This window comes from Accipiter gentilis, chromosome 2 (assembly GCF_929443795.1).
Source record: "Accipiter gentilis chromosome 2, bAccGen1.1, whole genome shotgun sequence".
NCBI lineage: Eukaryota > Metazoa > Chordata > Aves > Accipitriformes > Accipitridae > Astur > Astur gentilis.
The window spans coordinates 7,032,003-7,047,598 of record NC_064881.1 but is presented as its reverse complement, the minus strand read 5'-3'; the positions used below and the strand labels follow the sequence as shown (position 1 = coordinate 7,047,598).

The 15,596-nt window shown below is 41.7% G+C and overlaps 2 protein-coding genes across 5 annotated transcripts in view; one reads left to right on the top strand and one right to left on the bottom strand.

Moving 5' to 3' along the window:
• TRAPPC8 (trafficking protein particle complex subunit 8) overlaps positions 1–1,589 on the top strand; it is a 57,691-nt gene extending 56,102 nt beyond the window's left edge. For all 4 annotated transcript variants that reach the window (XM_049818871.1, XM_049818862.1, XM_049818853.1 and 1 more), the window contains one exon: positions 540–1,589. In XM_049818871.1, the coding sequence (XP_049674828.1) occupies positions 540–774 (235 nt within the window). In that variant the 3' untranslated portion in view covers positions 775–1,589. The remainder of the gene's footprint in view (positions 1–539) is intronic.
• Positions 1,590–3,392: 1,803 nt separating this feature from the next.
• On the bottom strand, positions 3,393–10,296 carry CATSPERD (cation channel sperm associated auxiliary subunit delta). Its single transcript, XM_049828427.1, is given in 6 exon segments — positions 3,393–3,449; positions 6,886–7,122; positions 7,239–7,448; positions 7,450–7,585; positions 8,731–8,870; positions 10,174–10,296. Coding segments are annotated over 6 exon segments (903 nt in total).
• Positions 10,297–15,596: the final 5,300 nt, after the last annotated feature.

Below are 15,596 nucleotides of genomic sequence, written 5' to 3'. Positions count from 1 at the left end.
TCAGTGTGTGCATGTTTGTGGGGATGGGTGTGTATGTGGATGTAGATGTAGTAGGAAAGAGGACATAGACATGACCTTTTTTTTTGAAGCTGCATTTAGCATCTTGATAAAATGTTAAGTGCAGTTCTGTCTATATCTATGATTGCAACTGTTATCCTTTCAAAGTCTAGCTTTGTCTTGCTAGAAGACAGTCTCTTAAAGGTAAGGGTGGTGATGTGGGAAACAAAGCAAGCATGATGCATTTGGGGAAGGCAGTGACTTAAGGGAAATGATCGCAGGCAGTAAAAAAGACTCAGTAACTTTAAGTCATCAAAGATGACTGATGGTGGGCACTATCACGTCCAAAGACTGCCAGAATAGTAACTTAAGTTTCCAATTCCTGGCTTTTTGGAAAGCATAAACAAGTATCTCTTTGTAAGGGGACAGTGATGGACACATAATGCATTCTGAAATCTTGGGGAAAACTTGCGGTTGAGGGAATCATGTAAACTGGTATGTATGCTTTGAATACAGAGAAATAACTTTGCCTTCTTTTTCAGCCCAGAAGCACTAGAAATCCATGGATCTTTTACCTGGCTTGGGCAAACACAGTACAAGCTTCAACTTAAAAGCCAGGAGGTCTATAGCTTGCAGCTGAAAGCTTGCTTCGTTCATACGGGTGTCTATAATCTCGGAACACCCAGAGTATTTGCCAAGCTAGCGGACCAAGTTACTTTGTTTGAAACGAGTCAGCAGAACTCCATGCCTGCACTGATTATTATCAATAATATCTGACTACTTCCTGAAAAATATCACACTAAAAGACAAAATAAATGGGATTCTTTTCTTATATTGCTGGTTGACATTTTGCTGCAGTTTTTGGAAATAGCACCTCAAACATCTAACTTGTTACTAAAGATTGTGTAGGAAAGAAAATAGTAAAATACTCAGATGACTTGTCAATTTGTTTCTCAATGCAACGCACGTTGGACTGAAAATACGTTTGTCCTTTTATAATGTATTTCTTCTCTGGTAATTAAGATATTCATAACACAAAATACTCTTTAACTCCAAATCTGAACATATTTGTATGTCCTATGCCCTGTCAAAAATGCAGCTTGACTGCTGTTACAACTTCCAGCATGGTGTGTTAATATTTGTGGCTGTATTAGGATATGGTTCAGGAAGAAACCCTCATTGGCTTTTTCCTGTCTGAAGCCATTAGTCATGATAAATCCCAACCTTACTGTGAAGTTCAATAAGGTGTCTCAAATCCATTTCTGTTTCTCAGTTCTTCAGTTTAAAATTTTGGTTTGAGTTTTCATGTTTATGGAAACTGGTGATGTTTCAAGGTTTACATACAAGTCCCACCTAAGGTGTTTCAGAAATAATTCCTTCAACCAGTTTGAGTATTTTCTCATTCATCTCAACACAGAATGCACTATTTCACAACCATGAGATTGTCATTTAAATTGTCACTTGCTTTATTATGTAACTATAACAATTGATCTGTTTTAAAAAAAAAAAGCTACTCAAGATTTTCAAGAAATGTATTATATTTATAACAAATGTACTGTAAATAGAATAAAACATACACCATATTCACTGTATGGACTCGTGGCCTTTTTTCCTTCCTTTTTATACAGCAGTAGCAATCGACAGGTGCTGATACTGTATATATATTCTGTACTGTCTTCATTCTGGCCCTCTTTCCTCAGGTGAAGTTCCTGTCCTTTTGCCACATAGTGTTGGTGTACATTGAAACTTATATTTGCCTTTTGAGTTCTTACCCAGTGTTCCCAGGTACAACCCTCAGAATTCACCTGCCTGGGACATCTCAGTTACTTGCTATTAGCTGGGGATTTTTTAATTTGAATAATAGCTGCTGAATGTAGGGAAGGCTGTGTGATGCAATCAAGTGCAGCAAAACCACCTAAGAGTTAGGAGTTATGGTTTATGATGGGTTAGCTGAGTTCAAGGGAAATTGAGCACCTGAAGAAACCTAAGACTTCTGACAGTCTGCTGTATCTTGTGGCTGAAGGTAATTCCTTCATAGGACATTGACTTAGGAAACAGTATATCTGCCTTTAGATGCCTATTTTTCTTTTTAGACAAGGTTTCCAATTTTACTTGTATGCAGTACAACTGTATGACTGTCTCCCAGTCCTAAAACTTCCTGAAAAGTCTTAGAACTGATTCACAGCACAAGACCTTTTGTAGTCATAACATGGCTGTGGATCATATTGATTTATGAAGAGAATACTTGAGTATTATCTAACAAATAAATATATTGCTTCTGGGGGTGAGGGCTTTTTTCTGCTATTGGGCAGATGGGAAGACTACTCTTTCTAAATGATTGTTGGCATTGTAGCCTTACACTAAGTCATCCGTCCTCTTTTCATCTTCGCACTCTTTTAGGGAAAGAGAAGTCATTATTGATGCCATTCAGCTATCCAGGTGTAGACCACAATTTTCTAAGTCACAGTTGGTGTATTTTTAAGACTTCTTCAAACACTCAAGTGGCACAAATCATGTTGTTCTGATAGAGGATGTTTCCACAAGAGTTTTGTGAGATACGGGTTGGAAGTTTAACTGCTTTTTTTTTTTCCAGCCTGCCAGAAGAAACTGGTAAGAAATAGTGTCTCCTGTGATTTGGAAATTGCACTCTTGTAAAGAGCAGGCTTGACTAACAGTACAAAACTACCAGGCTTTGCTGTCCTGGTGACTGGTATGTTACTTGTCAGTGATCCTAACTTTCAAATTAAGTAAACCAACATTTGCCATTTCCATTAGTGCTAATCTAGGTAAAAAAAGTGATAAGATACATTATGTAGCTTGGCTTGAAGGAAGTACTCTGAGACTGACCCTTCCTCATGTTTCTGAGAATGTTTATAGGGTTATGGTGAGCTAATGATGTGGAAAGAAGCTAAAAGAGCTAAAGTAGTGTTTTCTTTTGTTCAGCATGGGTAAAATCAGCAGCCTCTTCAATGATACAGTTTTGAGATGCTTCTCTATGTTTGTGTATCTAGACATGGATTTTTTGTACATATACCAAGTATTCCCAAAGAGTTCCTGACAAGGCAAAGCTCAGCAGGATAGGCTGTCAACCCTATTATTTATAATAAGCCAGACTTTAATTTTGCTGTAGACACAGTATCATGTAGTTAGAAAAATCCACCCCAAACAAATAAAACTTTTGCTTTCTCTTCACTATTAAGTGAAACCTCTCATTTATTTTCTTTCCTTAGGTGGTGATTACAAAAATACTGAAGTCTTTTAACTTGTCATATTCTAAGACAACTTACTGAAAAGCAGTATCTGTCACAGTAACGTCTAAAGCTTAGCATATGGCTACAGAAGAATGCTGTCATCCTGTGTCCAAGGAATGACTATTTTGTAACCATTAACATGCTTTATTTCCAAACTGGCACTGGTTCCTTCATGGTGCGTTGCTCATGATGCGCATTATGCTGTGTAAAAAGCAGGGGGCTGTTCAAAATGTAGTCATTGGCATGTCAGAACAGAAGTTTATTATGTGATTGCTTAGGTGAGGAGCTAGCATGGAGGTAGAGGTAAACCTGGCTCCTTAATGAATTCTGACATGGAAAAATGTGTGCCTATGTATGGACCCACAGAGATGATGAAAAACAGTTGTGTTGTATTGAAATGAAACTTGTCTTGGTATTGAGCACGTATTTCTGCAAAGGCTGAAACTGTTACTTACAGAGCAATACTCCTTCAGAAGAATCCTGTGAACCTGCTGCAAGGCACAAGAGCATCCTAATGCATCTGTCACAACAATGCTACAGCTCAGAGTAGATCAAAATATTGCATCTTACTTTGAGATAGCTAGAACAAGCCCTCAGAAATGACTAGATCCAGGGGATCTTTGTTGGTTTTAGTAATCTAATGGATTTTCATTTTTTTACTACTTCTGTAACATAAAACCGTTAGGGGGTTTTGGTGAAAAGCAAAATGCCCAGTTTCATTCTGGGCTAGAATACTTGATATATGTACAAAAAAAAAAATCAATGTCTAGATACACAAAAAATCCTGTTTAAACATTCTGTAATGGAATAAGGCCTTAACTAGCAATAAATGCATAAGTCACTAACAAACTTGCTCCTGAAAAGAGATGAATTCTGCCTTCAATTTCTGACTTAAGGGTGTGCACTGGTCCATCCTGTGCTATGGGAATTCAGGTGGTTCTAGGTTTCTTTGCCAAAAAATGGTGAACTGCTGCATTGGCAGATTACTGTTTTGTGCAATGCAAATCTGGAGTAATAAGGCTTTATAGTGTCTTCAGTACGCTGTGAACGTGATATAGAAAGCATGCAATATTTATGAAGACATAGTGTGTGAATGGAGAGAATACCAATCTGTGCAGCTGGTGACTTCTACACTTTACATCTCTTAAGTTTGAGAGTGAATTCTAATATTTGAATCCATTGTATAAATAACATTCATAATATGGCAGCTAAATTGTTTATTTACTTGCTCTTCTTCCACTTGCTCTAGTAATTCAGCTAGCTTGTTCTGTTTCTCTCCTCTATAAAAAAGCAAAAATAATCTTCCTTGGTTAGTTTTCATGTGCACATTGAAGTAGGATGACTAATACTCCATCTATTTCTAGTTTGCTTACAGAACTTGTATACATTTACTCGTACATGTGACTTGGGGCAGTATCTAGTGGTGTTCTGCTTGTATGAACTGTCACACTTCCCAAGTATTTATAATTAAAGCTGCTTAAGAATATTATAGAAGAATGCCACAGGGAGGTAATAAAGTGACTAGGTGGCTGAACGGTACAAAAATTCAGCTTAAGTTGCTTTGAGTTCTGCATGATGCTATCCGACAAGGGTGCTGAGAAAGCTGCCTGTCATGAGCAGTTTGGGGGAATGTAGAAAGTGCTCAGAGGGAATAGGCTGAGTATGTCTCATGAAAGAGCAGTAGGAAACTCAGCCACTGGGAAGGGAAGGAGGAAGAGAGGAGTGGAGTGGGACAGGGCTTTCCAGGTGAAAACCGGGGGCCTTCACTGTAACGAAAAATAAGGATGATGGCCAGATGGTGCCTGCAGGCAGAGTGATTACCAAGGGAATGACCTCAACTGCTGCTTTTTTGAACCAAGAGGACCAAAATCTGTCTTTTAAAAAGATGGTGGTTGTCATTCAGGCAAACTGAGTGAAGGTATGCGAGCTGGGCAGGAGGGTTGAAAAGGAAGGGGCAGGTTTAGAGAAACTGTGGGAAGAAGAGGGATGAGATCTCATAGTTTGGAACCAGACAAGAAGGAAGAAATGGAGCAGAGCAGCACAGGAGAACGCCCTGGCAGACAACAGGCAAAACCTATTTGCAAAAAAATGCTTAGAAGTCTGCCTGCATCTTGAAGCTCCATTTAAGTTGTTGTTCAGGCTCTTAAGCACAAATTCTGGAGTAATTATAGTTGGTGGTTACTAGAGGAGATGAAACCTTTAATTATTTTGTGGGCAAGCAAAGACTGCTTTTAATGACTAACTTGTAATTAGACTGGCCACTAGTATAGCAGAAGGAATGGCCAGAATCTCCTTTATAAGTTTCACAAAGAGGCTCCATTTTGTGCTTCAGTTACAATATTTACCTGAAGGGAGATTTCTTTGATAATTCTTACTGTTCTAGGAGATGACTATGATGTTATAGCAAGATCTTGTGCCTTTTCTGGTCTCGAGTATCAGTCCCCATCTACCTTCTCAAAAATAGTAGCAATCATACTAAATGCAGTATTCCCCTTGAATTGTGTACTTTATTCTAAAGATTTCTTAGGAGGACTGGTTATACTGATATAGCTGTAGAGTTTTCAGAACTTGTCACCTCATCCTGTAAACTAAACTCTTCTATGCATTGAAACAGAAAAAATAATCTTAGCTTTAAATTAAAGTTTAAATTATGACAGAAACTCATCTTTAACGTCTCTATCTTAAACTACATTATTTAAATCCTGCTTAAACATTCTGTGTAATGGAATAAGGCCTTAGCTAGCAATAAATACATAAAAGTCATATACTTTGCAAATTCACGGTATTCTAAAGTAGTTGTCTCAGACAACAATTAATACTGCTTTTGCTATAAGCTAACTTGTAGACAAAATGGCCATTTCCTTACTATTGTGGTTGGTTTTAATTTTAATTGACTATTACTGTCCTATTAGAAAAATGTCTACCAAATTACTTTAAATACATAAGAAGTCCATCCATACAATGGATTTAGAATTCTACATAATGCTGGGCTTTCACAATACAGTTATTAAGACAGGTAGTATTCTCTTGACACTTGGCAGGAGTGAAAAGCTATCCTCTCCGTAGGAGTTGGTTACAACTTCAAGTTTGGAGATAATTGGTCTTTGTCACACAGTCTGAATTGATACTCATTAGTAAGAGATCCTTAGAAGTCCACTTAATTTAAAAGCTGTTTCCTAAAATTAAATTTAAAAGCTGCCATGTTTCAGAAATCATGCACTTGTACTGGAAAGACTTTTAGACTATCTCTACACTGAAACAAGTAGGGCTAGCTACATAGGGTCAGTGAAAAATTTACTATGAAAGATGAGGAAAAAAATCTAAAATTATCTCTTTCAATTTCAAAATAATAAAACTTTAACTTTCTAATTAGAAAAAAGACATTGAGCTAGTTTCCTAGTTTCTCCATTGTATTTTCATAACAAAAAATTCTGAAATAAAAGGCAACTTCTCTAGTTGGATTTCCCAGAGACTTTGAAAAATTCCACTCAAAATAGTTTAACTTCTGCATCTGAATTTTTAGAGTGATAAATGAGATAGGGAGTATCTTGTAAAAATCAAAAGCAAAGTCAGAGAGACTGTCAGTGATGCCCCAAAAATGTAGGTAGTTCATGGGAAAAACACCATAGGCACATACTGAGAAGGTTACGGATAAATCACAGTAACTGTAAAATGTATCCACTACACTGGCTTTGAAGATATATAGACCATTATAGGGAGGGAAAGTGATCTTATTTTTGTCTCCATCAAGAACCTGATACTTGACTGAGGGCCACGTTAGTTCAGGTCCATTCCTACCCTTACAGCTCATGTAGTTTCTTCTGGTCCATGCAGTATTTGGATCTGGAGACCGTGTTCCTCCAGCAAAGTCCAGCTTTGAGGTTGAGAGATGCAGTTGGCATCATGCACAGTCAAAAGATAATCATAGTTATGCATTCTGTTTATTTCAAGTAGAACAATAGGGACATGCTCCTGAAATCTATTGTTTACCCATAACTTAAAAACTGGCACCAAAGGATTTTTATAATGTACTAGAAGAGGACATCCCAGATTCGTAAAGTTGTATTTGATCTGTAGATCATCCTGCTGTATATCTTTTCTGGCCAGAGAGCGTGTGTCTCATATGTTATGGCTGATTGCATAACTGAAATTATTTCTCAGTCCTGCTTCTTGAGTGAGGCCTTTGTCACATGCCGTTACATTTTTTTATAATTCTGATATGTTTTGTAGGTGGGCAGGACACTGCAACAAGTGCAGTCAGGGGAGCCACATCAATACAACTGACTGCGTTGTCAGGGATATCCACAGTGACAGTAGACATCTCTCCATCATGTACACTGTCACAGAAGTCTGTTTGCAAATTCAGGGAAATACTGCTGCTTCAGAACTATATGCAAGAGGTATTTGGTGTTCCCATCATATGTAAATCCCACTTCCATTACATATGTACTGAAAGCTGGCACATAGGCATTGTTCAGTGTCACCAAGGGAGTGGACCTTTCACCTGGCTTGGGCACAAATATGGCCTTCAAAGTTGGACTTTCATAACAGATCTTGTTCTAGAAGTCTCCCATGAGGATCTCCACAGTGCAGAACTGCTGAGTTCTCCAGACTGCTAACTGCAAGTTGGGCTTGCATTTATTGAAGTCGTACAGCTGGGTGAAATTGCTCATCACAGAGCTGAGTAAGGTCAGCTGCCCTCTGTCTTCACACAGCATCCCTGTATTTTTCAAATCTATGCTCTCATCCTTGGCAATGTGCACTATGCTAGTGACCCAGCTGGTGCTGCCGTAGAAAAGGTGTCTGTCCCGGGTCAAGACTGCAATCTGGGAGCTGCTAGCAGTCACAGGTAAGAAACTGCTGTCAGCGAAGGTAGTGCTTTGAAAAGTCTCCAAAGGCATGACAGTCACTGCTTCCATGATCAAGCCATTTTTGGCAGATACAAGCAAAGCATCTGTTGTCCAAAGGATGGTGAAACCCCTCAAGGCAAGAGTCTGCATACATCAAAGCTTAGCAAGGCCTTTGGGCAGCAGGTAGAAGGTGGCAGAGCTATGGCTGGACATAGGACTTTTTGGTACCATTATATCTGAAATAGGTCTGTGCTGCCTCCCCTGCCCCATCCTCTCCGCTTCTGTCGATCCACAGGCCAGTCACAGCAGAGGAAATGAGATTGTAGACCCCGAGCAGCACTCCTTGCTCTCTTGTACTAGTCTCAACGTGTGTAAAAGTGTAAGACCCGTCCTGTGACAGGAAGATGTGGCTGTCAGAGACCGAGCGCCTGGTGTCATAAGCAAAAAGGGTCCAGCTGAGCTCCTTGCACTGGGGGGTCTTCTCCCACATAGCAGCAGTGGGTGTTTGAGACTTTGGACATGAGGGCTGTGACTCCTGCTGATGGGACCCACCTGCTGAGGCTCTTGAAATACACATAGACCTGGCTGTTGACCGCTATTGAAACCCTGTCCTTGTGCACAAAGGTGATTGCACTGGTGGTGCTGAAAGCGTGGCTTCCTTGGCTTCAAGTTCTTCTGGGATGGCGAGCAGGAAGAGGCTGCTCTCAAAAGCATCCAGATTGATGAAAATGTCCTTCCCCAGGTACACAGCCACCTTTGGCTCCCCCCCCACCTGGGGGCCATGCCCCTCACAGAGGTGCTGTGGGACCTCATGTGGGTGCCTCTTGCCAACTTCGCCAAAACGCGTGGAGTACGCCAGCCGTGTGTGGCTGCAACCCAAGCCTCCCCTGTGGCCCCACAAGCAGAGCTACAGACACAGCTCGGGCGCCAGCGCCTGCCAGGGCCTAGGCACCGTGTCCCTGGCGGCTGAGGGCCAGTGGTGGCCGTTGGGGGGCAGGGGCTGCTCCAGTTGAGGCTGTATGGCCGTTAGCCCACTCCCCCTGTCCGAGAGGCTTTTCTGCTAACAGTTGTGGAGGGCAAAAGTGGAGGAAGCGATGGCGACCACCCTGGGTACTGCCGAGGGGCCGGCTGCAGAGCCTGTCTGGCCTGGGGTGGGGATGTGCCGAGGGGAGGGATTTTGCAAGGAAGAGGAGCCGCCTTCAAAGGGCTCTTCTTCGGCAGGTGGGTTTCTTCTCAGACCTTCTCGGCCATTGTCTGAGCACAGGGAAGGTCTTTCTGTTAAGCAGCTGCACTGTAACGGCTTCATTTCTGGGTGGTGGTTGGCAGGTTTTTTTAATGTGAAATTAAATCTGCATTAATGCGTGCTCTAAGCTTAGGTTTGAGCGCAGCCTTCGCCATCCCCTTGCAGGACAGCCACTAGCCGCTGGTGCTGGGGGTCTGCATTCTGTGTCTCGCGAGGTGACCCGGGCTGCGTCCCTCATATTTGCTGGTGCCTAGAGGACAGCAGCACTGTCCATCACCAGGCCATGCCTTTGAATCGCACCTAGTGATCAGGTAGCACAAGGGAACTCATGCAGGTTAGAGACCTGCATATCTAGATAGCGATTTTATCTGAGTCATTGAAGGGGGAGGGGAACGGGCCACAGCCACACTTTTTTTCTGGATCTTACGATGTTGCCAGTCCTCCTTCAACTACCTGAAGCTTAAGCCTTGTCTGAATCAATCACTAACTGTTGCCACTAATTGCAGAGAAGAGATTGCCAGTCCTTGGCAGGGTGGGGTGTTTCTCCCTCCAGCAGCACTAGGGCAGTGGTGCAGCAAGCAGAGGGGAAAGGGGTGGCATTGCCCACCCCCCCGGAATTGGGAGGTGGGAGATGAGACAGGAGCGTTGTATACCTCTCCAGTTATGCAATACTTTTCTCTCTGATACTGAGAAATATACTTAGTGGTTCTGTCACATTACTACTCCTCATGTCTTTTCTTACGCCAGTGGCAAGTTGGAAGATTGCTCGATTCTGCTATTGCCTACTGTATTCACTGAACATTTTATCGATAGCTTTGTGAGCTTTATCTACCTCGTCTTTAGTATTGAATTCCTGTCTCAGGTGCCGTGGGAAATACTTAGAAATAGCATTGCTGAATACAGGTGACTGCTCTCCTTTTGTATCCACGTTGAACGAGTTGAGCACTGCTGCCATCTAGTGCTTTCTGCTTCTAAATGTCTGTTCCGTCCCAGCAGTAAGTGGACGTCGCTTTTTGTTTTCTTCTCAGAGCCGGGTACTGGAGGTGCCAGGAGGTCCAAGCCAGCTACGGGCGAGACTGTGGGACCAAGGAGTCTCTCAGTCAACCTCTGTGTGTGAGACAACCGAGGAGTTGGCCACTGAAGGGACCAGGAGGTCCCACTGCTGCGGAGACCGTGGGGTCTGGAGGTCGACCGAGAGACCCATCCACGCGTGTCTGTCTCTCTACGCAAAGCAGCTAGAGATAAGCAGATCTAAGGGTCAGCTGTAGACTGAGCATCTAAGGCCAGTCACTGGAGGGATCCTCGGAGTGAGTGTGTGTCTATACGTGTGTTGGTGTGAGGAAGAGGGCTCCTGCGTACCCGCAACTGGAGTGGGGCTGCGGGCATTGGTGCTCACCTGCCTTAGATGCCTGCAGCTGGGAGGAGACCAAGGATCTGGGGCCAGCTACTGGGTAAACCAAGGGTCTAAAGGCACTTGCTGCAGTATCCATAGCGTCCTTCTGAGGGTGTGTGCGTAGCTGGGAGCGAGGGGGTCTGCATCAGCAAGTGGAGTGGAGCTGTGGCCCTCAGGGCCTGTAAATGTTCATGTGTCAGCAGCTGGGGAGACCTGGGATCCAGGGGCCAGCTCCCGGGCATCCTGAGCACGTGAGGCTAGCGGCTGCAGGGATCCACGCTGTATGTGTTTCCCACTAGCAGACCTTCATCCCGATAAGCCGTTTGTGTGACTGCTGCATCTTCTTTCTGTTTTGATCCGTGGGGCTGGCCGTGCGTAAGGTGTATTATATGCACGTATCCGTGTGTGTGCCTATTGGGAAAACGTGCTCACTCTCACTACTGGCTGAAGCCGAGAACGCGGAGCTGCAGCAGCCTTGCCTCTACCAGAACAGATTTCAACAACCCCTAACATCGTTTCAGTACCATTCAAAACTTCAGGTAAAAGAAGGGGGTGCGCGTAGGGGAAAGTAGGGGAAGCCCAGCTTTGTAATTAGAAACTTATCAATAGAAATGTTGGAGATCTATGTCTCTCCCACTGAGTCCTTACACAGAAAGCCAAGTAGGATTCTTTATTATCCTTCATGTCATAGATAAACATTATTGACTCTAAGGATTCAAGACTTGAAGCTAACAAAGGAAATGAGCACCAATTCACTTTCAGTTTTGACTATGACTAGGTTTTGCTGAGATACAAATTCTCTGGTGACCTGTGCTTTGAAACGTCAGCTTTTCCATAGTGAGGGTTTTGTGTCCTTGGTTAATATGCTTTTAAAACTTTTAGTCCTAGCTTTGTTTACGGAGTAGCTTGGGACTCCTCCTGGAATTAAATGTCTTCCCTCAGGACAGGGAAGTCCCTAAACTATGTCTATGAGTGCAATTTCTTGATGTTTGGGAGAAGTTCTTAGTATTAGGAAGTGATACTGTTTCATGAAACAAACTCAGCCTCACTTCGATTTCACTTTTGAGATAGCATTTTGCGAAGTTCAGCAGCAGAATGCACAAATTCAAAGTTAACTGTTCTTTGGCAGTTACTTACACTGTGTGCTGCTCCAGAAGGAACACACAAGTTGTCAGTATAGAAATAGAAGAATTTTCACTTTCAGTGTTCGGATTTGTTGACAGAGTTCCTGTTCAGTAGAAATAATACTCAATACCCATGGCCTGTGTGGGTCCCACTGCATAGGTTGTATTTTGAGCTGTTATCAAATAGATATTCTTTCCATGTGTAACAGAGCTGTTTATGTATAGCATGTTTGTTAAGATAAAAAGATAAATATAATTAATTATTTTGGGTTGTGAGAAACATTCTGTCAAAGTGCTAGAGTGAGTGAAAAATACCAGTGCCTTGGGGAGGAGGAGGATAGTGTATAAATAATATGATGAAAATGGAAAAAAAAAAATTTTTTTGGTTTTTTTTTCATTATTTAAACCTGAGATCACAATAGCTATATAATGTGAGGAAGCTCAGTAATATACCAAAGCTTTCTTACTGAAATAAAGCAAGCTTTTCCTCCACTGACTAAACCCCAAAATTAACACTTCTATTATTCTTCAGTTGTGAAGTCCAAGTACGGCTGCCTTACTGAAAGCAGTCACACTGCCAGTGAGACTGCTTGGAGGAGAATGGAATCACATGTGATATGATCATGGCTACGCTCAGATTAATGCAGACAGAATTCCTCTTCAACTTTGTTCCCAAAGATAATCACAAACCATAAAGCCAGACTTCCAACTTGACTCAAAACATTTAATTTTAAAGCTCATCTAATTCAGTATCTACTGTGATACAGAGCTGTCTATACTAAAGTGTCATCTAGCCCAGGTATCAAAAGTCAGGTCTCTGAATTGCAATGGATACAGTAGAGACTCCTGGATGCTTTTCACTTATTCTAGTCTTACTCCAGTGAGATAAGGGATTATGTCTGAGTATATTAAAATATAAAGATGTCTGCAGTAATGGAAATCCACTGAGGGAAGTTCAGCCTTTCCTCATATGCACATTGCTATTATTTCAGTCACATGAAATCTTAATGTTTGCTGTCTTTTCAAAATTACCCTTGAATAATTTCATGAACAAAATTAATTCTATAGAGTAAAACTAGACCGGAATGGAAGATAATAATTTTTTCAACACTTCTGTTTTTAAAACCATGAATGCCTGTTAAATGTATTCCAGGACTGAGTGATTTCCGGATCCCATTTAAATCAAGATTTATTTACTATTCATTTCTATCAGTTTACAGGAGTAAATCATTAATTTGTAAAATGTCACACGGCTAATGAGTTCTGCTAATTGCTTTAGTGGTAGCTGAAAAAGTAAAAAATTAACATGGTTTAAAAAATGTTGCTTATAGACTACAGCAGCGTATAAATCAATTCAGCTGATGCTTGCAAATGTTATTCTTTGGGGTTTTCCTCTTAAGTTAGAATAGATGTGGTGTTCTCCTGCCGGTAATAGTGGCATAGTGCCTTGTGTTGTTTCCTCCAGGACAATGAAAATTCTGCTCGGAAGAAAAAAAAAAAAAAAAAAAAAAAAAAAGAGACTATAACTGTAGATTTTTACTTACTGAAGGAAATAACTTAGTGATAGCCTTTAAACAGGTGCCTCATGATTCCTAGGTATTTAGAAGCCCTAGGATGAAGGAGATATTTCTGTATGTTAAGGAGGTTGCAGAGAAAGTAACAGTCACTTCTGACCAAGAAAATAAATGCTTCTTGAAATTCACAGGCAAAACATGTCTTTCTTCCTATCCTTGTGAAGGAACCATCAGGCGATATGCCCAGCTTTCCCCCCCCCCCCCCCCCTCTCCCTGCAGATGCTACTGTCAGGGGCATGCCAGAGGGAGAGACAAGAATGTGCTTGGGACATGGGCTCCACTTCTAGTTGCTGACACCCAGGGTGGTATTAATGACGTTTGCTGTTGCAGCTCAAGCCTGAGCTCTTGGACCCAGGTGATACTTTGAGACTCAGCTTTTTGTAATACGCACTGCTGGCTCTCACGATGCCAGGGAAACACTGGAAAACGTGACCTGAGTGTGCCGAAAGCTCTGCAGCCATAAGACAAGTTTAAAATGAAACAAAACAAAATCCGTCCCTCTTGCAAAGCCGTGGGCAGCTGAAGGTTGCTGCTGGAGAAAGGAAAGGGCAGTGGCAGCTCAGAGCACTTCTGGCTCTGCTTGGGAGGAACAGTGGGAGGCCTGTGAGGGAAGACTACCCCAGAAAGTTTTCCTGCTGTGACAGAACCGACTGAGCACATCAGTCGAGTGAAGGAGACGAGGCTCGGGAATCGCAGCTAATACCGTTTTTCTTCCTAACATCTGTCCTTAAGGATCGTAGTTTTTATTCTCCAGACCACAGAGGGGAGATGTCACTGCCTTAAAGGTTCATGTTCTGTTTCTGGCTGCTTTTCAGATCCACTCTCTTCATCTGTAGGTCAAAGAAGCCCTAAGCATTCTGGATGAATTTTATCCTCAGCTACACTAAAAACACTATTAAATTTAATTATTCTTTTATAGATGCAAATTAGAGGAGAATGTTTCTTGAACTTATTGAAATGCCATTTAGAAATATATGTATTTTTAGAGTAATAAGTAGAACTTTTTCAATAACACAGCCATAAAAGATTACAAGGAGATAGGGAATATTTTATTGTTACTTGTCACTGCATTTTTTTCCTACTAGGTAAGAGTTGGGTTTTGTTTTTCTCTGCAAGCCAGAGTTCAGAAAACATTAGTGGGTGCTGAACATAACCCTCAGAAAAGTTTTCTTCTGTCCAAGGCAATACTATAGTTTTGTTCAGTATGTTATGAAACTGGCTACCGGCTAGAATTTTTCTGAAGACTTGGTAGGTATTTTTAGGATTTTACAATATCCTTTCTGAGGGTGTGAAACTTGACATTGATGAAGATTGCCATGAAAATACATTAATTTTCTTAGCATTGAGAACTTCCCATTAAAAATGGGAAGTTTCAACCCCTTCCAGTGAAGGGCTTTGCACAGTGATATGCTTCTGTTACACAAGAGAAATGAGAATGTATGCATTAGGATGACAGTGGAAGGGCAGGTATGCAATGGAAATTTTCTTCACTGCACTGCCATCTTCCTCACTTTGGCTCCTAGGTTTGGTGGAAATCAGGGGCAGTTGTGAAAGAGCAGCTTCATGGCATGCACATATATATATATATTTTGTCTTGAACAGAAACTTTACAAGGAAAACTTGTTAAATTTAAGTGTATAGGTTTGAAACTAGCAGCCTTTCTGTGAGTTGATGCTTTGCCTGAGCTGTCAGTGCTCTGTATCTTAGTGTGGACAGGGAGGTGCCAGCCTTGTGGAAACCCTGCAGTGCCAAGCAGCTCTGCAAGAAGAGTCTGGGAACAAGAGCCCAAGCACCTGCTCGTTCATTGATCACATGAAACAATCCCGGAGCCAGCTGTAGGACCAACACAACAACTTTAGCATCCTCGGGAGCAGATGGGACAGCAGTCCGGAAACCTCTGCTTGCTCAAAGCGCTATGGTCCTGTGCTGCCTGGTGGTAAATGAAAAGGGGACTGTGCTCTCCATATTGTTAATCAGAGCAGTTTACCAAATACAATTGTCTCCTGCAAGTATATTTGGTCCTGCTCATTATGAATGCCCTGCATCAACCATCTTGGTAAAAATCCTATATGCTGCTGTAGATAGTTAAGTTTGTTAAATAGGTAATTATTCTCATCGGGGTGTTTAGTCAGGTATGGCTCCTTAAGAATGATAATACAATTCC